Source organism: Octopus sinensis, linkage group LG11 (assembly GCF_006345805.1).
Source record: "Octopus sinensis linkage group LG11, ASM634580v1, whole genome shotgun sequence".
In the NCBI taxonomy this organism is placed as follows: Eukaryota; Metazoa; Mollusca; class Cephalopoda; order Octopoda; family Octopodidae; genus Octopus; species Octopus sinensis.
In genome coordinates, this window is record NC_043007.1 from 54151455 (window position 1) to 54164843 (window position 13389).

Genomic DNA, 13389 nt, shown 5'->3' on the forward strand with positions numbered 1-13389 from the left:
TATACAGTGCCCTTGGTTTTGCAGTTTACATGTGGATTTGTCGAACATACTGCACAATTACTTTGACATGTGATTCTATCAAATGGATATGATCTGCATAATGCCGATTTGATAGTCCTACCTGTCTTTTCTACAACTTTGATTTTAAGGCCAGTAGTGCACAGGATTTTCTTGAATGCCTTACTTAGCTCGTTCTTAGGTGTGGCATTTACTTGTGACGTTTAGGTGTGACGTTTAGGTGTGGCGTTTACTTATTCGTTTACTTGTTTCAGTCATTTGACTGTAGCCATGCTGGAGCACCACCTTTAGTTAAATAAATCGACCCCAGGGCTTATTCTTTGTTTAATCATTCTCTTTTGTTGAACCACGAAGCTACAGGGACACAAACATATCAATATTAGTCAGTCAGCCTGAGGCTATAGTAAAAGATCCTACAGAGGGACCAACTATCCCAGTTGATAGCTCCATGATAAATAAGGCAAATAAAGATATGAGGACAGGGAAAAACCTTGGTTTATCAGAAGTCACTGCTGCGATGCTTAAGATATCTGCTAGAGTTGGATATGGTCTAGTCACCCATATAGATAATTATATTATTCAGGAAGGCATTATCTCCAGTGACTAGTGTAGCAGCATCATAGTCAGCTGCTGCAAGAGTAAGGGAGATAGAAGTAATTATAGAGGCATCAAACTACTGGACAGGTGCTAAAAGTTACAGAGAGAGTTATAGCTCAATTAATTAGGAACTGAATTAGACAAGATGAAATTTATTTTGGCTTTGTCCCAGGATGCTATTTTCACCACGGATGCTATTTTCATAGTCAGGCAACTGCAAGAAGAAGCCATTGTACTTAGCATTTGCTGAGCTGGAGAAAGCCTTCGATAGAGTACCTCGCTCTGTGATATGGTGGTCTCTAAGGAAGCTAGGGGTAGATGGATAGCTTGTGAAAGCAATACATGCCATGTACAGGGGTGAAGGTAAGAGATAGTGATGAATTTAGTGAACAGGTAGGTGTTCACCAAGACTCAGTCTTCAGCCCCATCCCATTCATTGTCCTCCTCCAGGCCATAACAGAGAAATTTAAGACTGGAAGCCCATGAAACAACTGTATGTGGATGATCTTGCCATCATAGCAGATTCTGTAACAGAATTAGAAAAGAAATTCCAGGTATGAAAACAAAACCTGGAATCAAAGGGTTTTAAAGTTAACTTAGCAATGACCAAGGTTCTACTTAACAAGAAATCAGACAGGACCCTACCTGCTTCAGGTAAATGGCCCTGCCCTCTATGTAGTCAGAAATTCCATTTGGTGTACCTAGTGCAAGCTATGGACACACAAGAGGTGCAGTGAAATAGTTTGAAGATTAACAGAGAAAATAGTGGTTGTATGTACATGAGCCATAAAGACAACAAATACACAAGGAACTGATTTCCTCAAATGACCTGGAAGTAATAGATAACTTCTTCTACTTAGGTGACCTAATTAGCAATGGAGGAAGATGTACCAAAAGTGTAATAGCTAGAATAAGTATAGGACAGAGAAAGTTCAGAGAGCTTTTACCTCTGTTGGCAATCAAAGGTGTCTCCAAGTGATAGGAAGATTGTATGATGCATGTGTACAAACTACAACGCTGTTTGGTAGTGAGACATGGGCCTTGAATGTAGAGGACATGCTGAGATTAGAGACAAATGAAGCTGGTATGATCCGCTGGTTGTGCAATGTCATTGTCATGCATGCTCAAAGTACTAGTGTACTGGACAAAAAGTTTGGCATGAGAGGAATTAGATGCAGTGTGCAAGAGAGAAAACTTCACTGGTTTGGTCATGTGATGCATGTGGATGAGGACAATTGCATAAAAAAGTGCCAATCAAAGTGGATGGAAGTTGTGGAAGAGGGAAATTGAGAAAGACATGGAATGAAGTATTGAAGGCCAATCTAAAAATGCTGAGCCTTACCAAGGAGATAAAAAAGAACCAAGATTTATGATGCATTGCTGTACTCAAGAAGATCTGTCCTCCACAACAGAATTGATGTCCTAAAACCATGGTGTCATGTAAAAAGCACTGGTGACAGTGACAATACACTCTGAAAAGGCATCCAGCTGTAGAAACCAAGCCAAAACAGACTATGGAACCTAATGCAGCCCCCTAGCCTTGCCAACTCCTGTCAAGCCAAACAACCCATGCTAGCTTGGAAAACATACATTAAATGATGATGATGATCATCATGTATACAAGCACAAGCTAACACACAGATGATATAACTGTAATTTAAGCACAAGGCCAGCAAATTTATGGGCTGGGTGTTCAGTCAATAGCATCAACTCCATTATTTGACTGGTACTTTATTTTATTGATCCTGGAAGGATGAAAGACAAAGTTGACCTCAGCATGATTTAAATCCAGAAGCTATAGAGCCTGAGCAAATACCAGTAAGCAATTTATCTAATACTATAGCAATTCCACCAATTTACTGTGACATCATTCATAAGCATATATATCTAAAACACCCACACATCAATTAAGCAATTCCATACTGTTAACCTCAGAAGTCATTTTTATTGTTATGTGCTGCACAAATGATAAACCCCAGAATTCAGTCAAGTCCGTGCACTGCACAAATGTTTACCAATGATATTAACTTAGAAATCCAGTGATAGTCATTACAAAAATTCAACCTTAGCTTCATTAAATTAACTTTATCATTGACTTTTTTAAAACTGAAACCCTGTTTCTTTGGGCTTATAACACATTAAAGAAAGCATTAAAGCAAAAGTTCCTTGTAGATCCATATACTAATAAACAAACACACACACCATCCACAAACATACATACAAGCTACTTTTAAAAATAGATTGAAGATAATTTAGTTCCTCTGCTGACTAATACTTTCAAGTGATAAATAACCAGTGTTTTAAGATAAATTCTACAACTGACCTTGTGTCCTAATTTGCCATAAAGTTTGTCAGTAAGATGCAGAGTTATCTGTAAGGATTAACTCAGTTAACAGGGTTGGTACACATTCAAGCATTTAGTGCAAACACTAGACTTTTTCATCAACAAAACCACAATATGTAACTATTCACTAGATGTACATTTTTGTTGTTTATATCATACCATAACTTATCTTCTGTTAGAGCCATTCAAATTAGACTAAGGAGCGTGTTTTCTATATAAACACAAAATAAATACAGCACACTTCAATAACATACCTATCATTGAACAATATTATTAACCAACCTAAATTTGTATGATTTTGAAGTAACAAAAAAGCTGGTATATTATATTCATTCTGTGTTCCTTTTATTTTTGCTATTATAATAATTTATTATTATTATTATTATTATTATTATTATTCAGTAGTTTTATTTTTATAGCGTGCTTTCACTTCACTACCGAGCACAGCTCTGTGTGCCTTGGGTATGTGCTGTGATTTGTTGTGATGCTCTGATGGTTATTGTATGGAAAGTGTTCTGCGTAGGATGTGTGCAGTGCCTAGTAGTGCAATTTTCTGTATGTTATATGTGTTTGTAAGTCCTGGTGTTTTGTTATGTATTTGCCTGAATATTTTTTTATCATGCCTAATGCACCTACTATGATAGGAATGTTTCTGTTTTCAGATTCCACATTCTAGTTACCTCTATTTCCAGGTCTTTGTATTTTGAGAGTTTCTCCATTTCTTTTAGAGACACGTTGTCATCAGCCGGTATTGATACATCAATTAGAAAGCATTTTTTTCTTCATGATCTCTGACAACTATATCTGGTCTGTTGGCCTTAATTTCTATATCTGTGTGTATCGGCATATCCAGAGTATGGTTGCTTTCTCGTTTTCTGTGACCTTTTCTGGTGTGTGCCTATACCATCTTTTTTCTGTTGTTATTCCATAATGTTGGCATAGCTTCCAATGTATGTAGGTTCCAACTCTGTCATGTCTGTGAATATATTCCTTCTTAGCCAGACTGGGCAGCTAGAGATAATATGATTTATTGTTTCTTGTCCATCTCCACATATTCTGCAGTTACTTGTAATATTTCTTTTCATTACATGTTTTTGGTAATTTCTGGTGGGGAGGCTTTGGTCTTGTGCTGCAATTAAAAATCCCTCTGTTTCTGCTTTGAGTCCTGAGCTTCTCAACCATTGCTGGGATTTTTCTTTGTCTATTTCTTTTGCGTTTAGTTTAGTCCAGTATTTACCATGAAGGGGCTTTTCTTGCCATCGTTTTATCATGGTTCGTTGCTGTTCTATTTTTAGTTTGGATTTCATTTGTTTTATAGCTTTTGTTGTTTCTTCATCTTCTTCTTCTTCTTCATGTTTATTAGGTGGTATGATTTCTTGTTGTATTTGTCAGCTTCCTCAAATACTGAGAACAGTTTTTTGTTTTGCTCGTGTTTTGCCGCTATCTGGATCAGTTTTCCTTCCTTCTGAAGTAGATATTTTTGCAGTCCTATGGTGGTTATTTTATAGTAGTTTTCCAGCTGTATAAGGTCTCTACCACCTTCTATACGTTGTATATATAGTCTTTCTATGTCAGATTTTGGGTGATGTATCCTAGATCCTGTCATTATTTTCTTGTTTTCCTATCTATTTTGGTCAGTTCATTCGTGTCCAGTTAAGGATATTGTAGCTGTAACTTATAACTGGGACAGCTAAAGTGTTGATACCTATTATCTGTTTTTAGCATTGAGCTCTGTGTTTAGTATTGATCTAACTCGTCTATAATATTCTTTTTTATTTCTCTTTCATTTGTGTGTGTTGTGTCTTATCTAGTTCATGGATTCCTAAGTATTTGTAAGTTTGGCTTTGGTCTAATCTTTTATTTTATTGGTTTTATCTAGTGTGATGTTGTTACTCTTAACTAGTTTTCCTCTTTTCAGGGTTACTTTGGCGCATTTTTCTAATCCAATTTCATATCTATTTTTGGTAAATCCATGAACTGTCTTTAATAGTGTTTCCAGCTGTTTGTCATTTGCAGCGTATAGTTTTAGGTCATCCATATATAAAAGGTGGCTGATCGTTTTGCCGTAACATTTATATCCGCATCCAGTTCTATTTAGCATATCAGATAGAGGTGACAGTACCAAGCAGAAAAGGAGTGGAGAGCGTGTCTCCCTGGAATATTCCTCTTCTAATGGGGATGTCTTTGGTTTTCATGAGTCCCTCTTTTGTTTGGAGGTGTAGGACTGTTTGCCATTTATTCATAGAGTGCTCTATGAATTTTATGATTGTTGGTGTGCTACTTTGTTAATGGCTAGTGTTTCGAGGATCCATGTGTGGGGGATGCTATCAAACGCTTTTTGTAGTCAATCCAGGCCATACTGAGGCCTTTCTTCTTTCTGTGGCTGTCTTCAGTTACGGCTTTATTAATCATTAGTTGATCTTTACAGCCATATGAGCCTTTGCGGCATCCTTTCTGCTCTTCTGGGAACAGTTTGTTTTCGTCCAGGTGCTTGTTCAGCCTTTGTGATATCACTGCAGTAAATGCCTTGAACATAGTAGGGAGGCAGGTTATTGGTCTGTAGTTTTCTGGTTTTTCTGTTTCATTTGATTTGGGAATTAAGATGGTTTTCCCCTTCGTGAGCCATTCAGGCATTGTCTCTGGCTCTGCTAGTACTTTGTTAAAGTTTTCAGCCAGCTTTTAGTGCATTCCTGTTAGATATTTCAACCAGAAGTTGGGGATCTTGTCATGCCCAGGTGCCTTCCAGTTGCTTAGTCTTTGCAGTGCCTGGGTGACCTCTTCAGTTGTTATGGGGGTCCAAAGTTGTTCAGATGCCAAGTTTGTTATTCTGATACTCCTTTTTTTTGGTGGTTCGTTCGCTGACCATATTTCTCCCCAGAATTCTTCCAATTCTTCTGCCGTTGGTGCTGCAGTGACTTCTATTTTATTTTTTCCCAGTTCTTGGTAGAACTTTTTGGGGTTAGAGTTGAACTTTTTGTTTTCTTCAAAGAAGCGTTGGCGTTTCTTGTACCAGCGGATCCTTTGTGCTTTGGCAAGGATATCTTGCTTCAGCTTTTCTTTTATTTCAGGCAAATCTTTCTCTGTGATTTTATATTTGCGGAGTATTTTTGTTCTCATTTTGTTGCTCAGTAGCGTTGATTGTTTGCTGATTTCATTAAGAATCGACAGGTCTTTTCTAATTTTTTTTATTTTGCTTTGGATGTTATTTATCCACAGAGTTTGTTTGGGTGGTGGTACTCCTGTTTGGGCAGGTTTGGGTGAGTATCCAGCTTCTTTTGTGGCTGCAGTGGCTGCTGCGTATATTAGGTTATTTAGCTCAGTGATATCACTTTTTATTATTATTATTATTATTATTATTATTATTATTATTATTATTATTATTATTATCATTATTATTATCATTATTATTATTATTATAATTATTATTATTATTATTATTATTATTATTATTATTATTATTATTATTGAGTGAGAGAGCAGTGCATGTCATTGAAGTGACACTGGGGTAAAATATACGAAGCCCAGTATACCCATCATGACTACCTGTCTGATAAGGATACACCAGGCACTTGCATCACAACCATATGTGCGTGACATGGTGATCTCATATCAAGATAAACAGCACATGACCTTGCAGGTGGGGCCCAGTTAGAATTTTCTTCAGGTCGAGTAACCCATCCTGTTCAAAAGGTCTCTGATAAGGGTTGCTTAAGGATGTTGAACAAACCACCCATGTTTCCAGAGGTGAATTATTCAAACCCCAAAGAATCCCTCTCAACAAATGGCTATGATGCTCCCGCACTACTTCTACTTGTAATCAGACATGCACATATCGTCAGCCACTAAGGGATATGCTCAACTGGTTACGGTCAAACAACTGACAGGCAAATCTGTGGTATTGAGCAGAATATTTGCTGTAGCTCATCTTTTATACCAAGACAAAACAATGTTCATGATAACACTTCCAATTAGTTAAGATCAGAAGCCATGAGAGCCACTGCCTGGTACTGCATCAGAGCATTTTATTATTATTATTATTATTATTATTATTATTATTATTATTATTATTATTAGCAGAGATACCTGGCATTGCTCAGGATTAAAATGGCATAGTCTTTTATTTTACTTGTTTTCAGCCATGTAACTGCGGCCATGCTGGAGCACCACCTTTAGTCAAAGAAATTGACCCAAGGATTTATTTTTGTAAGCCTAGCACTTATTCTATCAGTGTCTTTTACTGAACTGCTAGATTACAGGAACATAAACACAGCAACATTGGTTGTCAAGCAATGGTGGGGGTACAAACACAGTCACACATACACACACTCACAAATATACACATATATACAATAGTCTTCTTTCAGTTTCCGTGTACAAAATCCACTCACAAGGCTTTAGTGGGCCTGAAGCTATAGTATAAGTATATATATATATATATATATATTTATACACACACATGCACACGCACACACATGCACACACACACATACATACATACATATACATTTATATACATACGTATATATACATCATATATATATAAATACAGTGTACATTTAAACACATAAGAGATGGCCATAATAGGACACCTAACATGCTAGAAGGAGTAGTCAAAATCCAAACCACCAGTAGGGGTAATTTCAAAGGGAATGAAAAATAAAAACATTTAATATCTTTCTCCTGGACCATGGCTTCAAACTCTAATTAGCAAATAGATTAATTTGCTAGGCGAAGTTCTCATCAGCGGGAATGCCAAAAGATTAACATGTCAATACAAAGCAATACAGTACTTGCCTCGTGCTTACATATAATTTTTCAAATCCATCGCGCAAGCACAGTTTTGTCAGCAGCAAATAAAATAATGCCGACTCGCTTCAAAAAAATTTGCTAAAAATTATTAATAAATATCAGGGTTAGAAAAATTTTAGAAATTTTTACTACCAGTTGCCCAGCATGTAGAAACTAGTCAATAGACTATATATTATTCACATAATTACAGTGCACATTTAAACACATAAGTGATGGCCATAGTAGGACACCTAACAAGCTAGAAGGAGTTGTCAAAATCAAAACCACTATTAAGGGTAATTTCAAAGGGAATGAAAAATAAAAACATATACCATCTTTCTCCTGGACCATGGTTTCAAACTCTTATTAGGAAATAAATTAATTTGCTAGGCGAAGTTCTCATCAAATTTTTTGAAGTAAGTCAGCATTATTTTATTTGCTGCCAAGAAAACTGTGCTTGCGCTGTAGATTTGAAAAATTATGATATGTAAGCATGAGGCAAGTACTGTATTGCCTCATTTTTATATGTTAATCTTTTGGCATTTCCGCTGATGAGAACTTCACCTAACAAATTAATTTATTTGCTAATTAGAGTTTGAAACCATGGTCCGGGAGAAAGATGGTATATGTTTTTATTTTTCATTCCCTTTGAAATTACCCCTAATAGTGGTTTGGATTTTGCCTACTCCTTCTAGTGTGTTAGGTGTCCTATTATGGCCATCTTTTATGTGTTTAAATCTACACTGTATTTATATGAATAATATATTGTCTATCGACATGTTCTACATGCTAGGCCACTGGTAGTAAATTTATGTAATGGCTGCATTGTTCAATTAAATGGAGTTGCGTGAAATGATCGTACTGTTGCTTATTTTGAGGATATCCTGTTGCTTATTTTGATTTTAATCACTTTATTTTGAAACTGTATTGATAATGCCGTACTAAATTCTAGTGCCTCAACTTCAGTACCTAATTCATCTAAATCTATATATATATATGTATGTATATATACATACATACATATATACACATACAAATATATACATACATACATATACATATTGTGATAAGTGTGGTGAAAAGGAGCGTAACAGAACAAGGAAAAGAATTAGAAGTGTAATTTGGTCTTACCTGCAGAGATGAAGCCGGATTCGCCTTGAGCCAACTTGCTAGCGTCTTGTCGTCTTGGCGTCGTTCTCGAGTCTGACTGCCCTGGTCGATGCCACACGTGCATTCTGTCTCTCACTTCCGCTTCCGCCGGCGCATGCGCCCTGCGAGACCTGCAAGACCCACTTCTGCTCCCTCCCTCTCTGTCACACTCCCTCATCACCACACCACACGCCCCCCTGATCTATAGATCACTGAACCGGCTTCCTCACTCGCTCCCGCACCTGAAACTGGTTTCGTAGTCAGCCAACCAGGGAGGAGGGTGCCGCTCCCTCTGTGGTCGCAGTGCGACCCTAGGACTTGTTTCTGGCGTGTTGCTGCCGACCTCGTCATCCTGTCTGTTGTTATCGTCTTGCCCACTGTTGCTTGTCCCATCCTCCGGGGCATGGACAATCCTCCGTATGTCCAAAATGTGGCGTGGCATACCATCTACCGAGATGTTATTCTTTGAATTTACGGAGGTTATTGTCCCCTTTCCCCATTGCGATGTACACCGTGCGTTCGGGGGTTTCACCCAGACTTCCTCCCCGACCTGCACGAAGGCGTGCTCTTCCTCTGCCCCGGGTCGCATTGATGTAGTACACGGATGCCTCCACTCGTACCTGAATATTGCCCTGTGTGGCACCGACTCCTCGGCCTGTCCTGATCTGGGCGACATGTTGTACCAAAACACGGCCTCGACTGGTGAAATGTGACCCCTCTCAGCCATGGCCTTGATGGTACGATGATGCCTTTCCACCACCCCGTTTCCACTTGGCCGGTATGCCGCCCTGAAGAAGCGGTTGACCTTCCACTCATCAAGCATTTCTCTCAGCGCCTCCGAGCGAAATGCAGTGCCGTTGTCCAGAAGCAGTTCATCCACGGGGCCTCGTTCCAGGAATATCTCGCTCAGCACTTTCGCAATTTCTTCTGCGGTTCCTGACCTCATCTCCCTCCATATGGTGAACCGCCCTGGTCCGCAGTCAACCATTGAGAGGTATGTCCCCTGCCGGTAGTGTGTTATGTCCACCGCCAGTCGTCTCCAGTCCTGGTCCACTGGAATACTTCCCGCTTCATGCACGACCGGAGCAGGGTCGATGGACTGGCACCTGTCACAACTGCTAACCACTCTCCGCACGCTCTGTCTTGTTACGTCGGAGTCGACTTTTCTGGCCAGGAACAACGTCCTGTCCACACCCATGTGATGCATGGTGTGCAGTCTCCGCAACTCCGAGTCGCTCAGATGGCATACTGCAGCTACATCCTGCTTCGCCTCCTCTGGCACTTGCAACCAGGCTCGCTTAACCCTGGTCAGGACGTCTGCCCTGTTCTTCTCGGAAGGCACAAAGATCACGCTCAGCTTCAGATTGAACTCAGTGGTCAGTTCATGCAGTATCCCCAATCGACGCTTTACCAGCATCTCTGCAGCCCCTTTGGTCCGCACCCTCCGCTCATCGGTGATGACTGCCGTCGCCCAACCAAGTACAGTGGCTGAATCAGTCCTGATTTCTATGGTGTGCAACCCCCACTTCAAGGCTAGGTTCACCCCCTTCAGCACGGCTTCCAACTCCGCCACGTTGATGTGACTGCAGTCATCCATCTTCCTGAGCCAGGCTGCATCTTCCACCGTGACACCTCCCACTTCCAAGACAACCCCTATTGCGATGCTACTGGCGTCACACCATACGATCCCGCTCTTTGATTTGGGAACATACCAGCTGCCCCTCACCGGGTCCTCTGCTCTTACTCTGACCAAGACTTCCTGCATCATGTCGATCGTCCTCTCCCCCACTTTATCATTCCACTTCACTCCTTCGGCTCGTCTCTTGATGAAGCTGCATGCTGTCCGGAGCCAGCCTGCAATTGGGTAGTGTCCCACCAGCTTCCCACACACAGAGAACAGCTCCCGTCTACTCATGCTGGCGCCCAGTTCAGGGATCTCATTCCCTCGCCGGAACACCAAGGCGCCGGCTTTGTCTCTCCATAGCTTGAGGCCCAGTGCAGCACCTCCCTCCATAGCCTCTGGCGGCTTGGCGATCAGTCCAAAACTCTTCAGGTGGCCTATGACCTCCGTTGCTGGTATCACGGTTTCATCCACCAGAATGTCGTCGATGTATGAATTGGTGGCCCTTTTTACTCTGTCCACCTTCCCCAGGATGGCCTTGAGAATTGTTGCCATAATCTTCGGAGCTGAATTCAGCCCGAATCCCAACCTGGTCAGACAGTACGTCCGGCCCCTATACCTGACGAGCTGGTACCTCCATAGTTTCTCAGCCACATGAACCTGAAGGTATGCCGACTTTAAATCGACAATCGTGGAGGCCCCCGCCGTCTGCCTCCACTCTCGCAAGGTGTCTCCGCAGACATCTGTGGCCTCGCCGCCTGTATGACATGACACGTGGTCATTCAGCTCTCGGAAGTCGAGCACTGGCCTGACCTTACGCTTTGTGGGCTGTATCACTGCCATCAGTGGCAGGACTCCGCTCTCTTCTTTTTCCCAGGGTATCACTATGCCCTCCTTAATCCACCGCTCCACCTCCCCCTCGAACTCACTTCTGGCATCTCCTTTTAGAGTATGCTGATAGCAGCCCACTTTGTTCTTTAACATCGGGGGCTCTCCCTTCCAGTGCCACTCCACTGTCCACCTCTCGCCATCAAAGACAGCCCGAAAATCCTGGTCTTCAATGGTGTGCGCTGCATCCATTTCCTCACGGTTGTCGTCGGTGCGTGGTGTCGCCCTACACGGCTTCCTTGCTAGCCCAAACGTTACGCCAGCCTCGTTGACGGTAACACCTCCCAGACGGGTGATCGCATCCATCCCCATCACCACGTCGATCTCGTCCACCAAGTGACCGACCACAATCGCTCGCAATGTCAGCTGCAGTCCCTGCACCACGATCTGCGCATCCGTAACCCCTTCGCAGTGCACTTCTCTTCCGTCGACTGCCCTGACACTGCTTCCTCCACTCCACGTCTCTGCCACTTCTGTGGTCATCAGGGTCGTCGTACAGCCCGTGTCCACCAGGGCTCGCGACATCTTCCCCATCACCAGAATGTCGACCACAGGTAACGATGAGAAACGCGCCGCTACTAATCCAAAGGGACAACTACCGGCGCAGTAGTGTCCCGCGGTCCGTTTCCCCGCAGACACTCGCTGGCCACATGCCCCGGCTCTCGGCACCGGTAGCAAATCACCTCGGGCTTGGGCGACGCGCAGTCACGGACCATGTGTGGGCCCTGGCACTGGAAACACTGTCCCTTAAACGACCGCACGCGTTCTTTCCCCAGCCCCTCTCCGTTGCTCCTAGCTGGGCCACTTTTCGACGTTGCAGTCGCTGCTACCGACGTCAACCTGCTGCACGACACCAGTACACGTGCCCGTGATATAATCTCGGCCATCGGCATCGAACGCACGTTCGGGAGCTTCTGTAGCTCGACCGACATGATGTTGGGAAAGCCGGTCACAAAGGCTAACCTGACCGTGCGTTCTAGCGACTCTCCCTCATATCCCGCAAGTTTTGCCAACCTTCTAAGCTCGCCGGTGAACACGTCCACCTGCTGTCCTGTCCACCTCATCCTACCCAGTCGAGTGTACGCTTCGAACATTCCTTCCGCGAAGGCCTCCATAAGTCGGATCTCCACCTTGTCCGCACTGCGTTGGTCCGCTTCCTCCATCTCCAGATATAACGCCAACGCCGGGCCATCCAAATACAACGGCATAAAACTAGCCAGGTCAGCTATGCCGTGTAGCTTCGCCACCAACTTCACCCTCCTCAACCAAGCGACCACGTCGGTGTCGCCGCAAAACGGTGTTATAGGGTCGCGTGAAATCATAGCAGTCTGCATAATTTTTATTTTTTATTTTCACGAAACCGAGTGATTATTTTGCCGAAATAGCTTGTGATAAGTGTGGTGAAAAGGAGCGTAACAGAACAAGGAAAAGAATTAGAAGTGTAATTTGGTCTTACCTGCAGAGATGAAGCCGGATTTGCCTTGAGCCAACTTGCTAGCGTCTTGTCGTCTTGGCGTCGTTCTCGAGTCTGACTGCCCTGGTCGATGCCGCACGTGCGTTCTGTCTCTCACTTCCGCTTCCGCCGGCGCATGCGCCCTGCGAGACCTGCAAGACCCACTTCCGCTCCCTCCCTCTCTGTCACACTCCCTCATCACCACACCACACATATATATATATATATGTACATATATACATATAAAGACATATATATAAATGTATATAAGTACATATATATCTATATATATACACACACACACACACACACACATATATATATATATATATTTATTTATTGCCCACAAGGGGCTAAACATAGAGGAGACAAACAAGGACAGACAGAAGGATTAAGTCGATTACATCGACCCCAGTGCGAAACTGGTACTTTATTTATTGACCCTGAAAGGATGAAAGGCAAAGTCGACCTCGGCGGAATTTGAACTCAGTACGTAAGAGCAGACGAAATACTGCTAAGCATTTCGCCCGG

At 42.4% G+C, this 13389-nt stretch overlaps 1 protein-coding gene across 1 annotated transcript; it reads right to left on the reverse strand.

Annotated features, from left to right (window-relative positions):
• Positions 1–8275: 8275 nt before the first annotated feature.
• LOC115217646 lies at positions 8276–10910 on the reverse strand. The gene is made up of 2 exons (XM_029787397.1): positions 10047–10910; positions 8276–8311 (listed from the first exon to the last, which is right to left on the reverse strand). The coding sequence occupies exons 1-2, from the start codon at positions 10908–10910 to the stop codon at positions 8276–8278; spliced, it is 900 nt and encodes a 299-aa protein (XP_029643257.1).
• Positions 10911–13389: the final 2479 nt, after the last annotated feature.

Excerpts from the sequence above, each read along its gene's own strand:
- LOC115217646 (XM_029787397.1), bottom strand. The coding sequence starts at position 10,910 with ATGGAGGGAGGTGCTGCACTGGGCCTCAAGCTATGGAGAGACAAAGCC. Across the intron at positions 8,312-10,046 it reads CCAGAAAAGTCGACTCCGAC|GTGAAGTTCTCATCAGCGGA; the intron begins GTAACAAGACAG and ends TTAATTTGTTAG.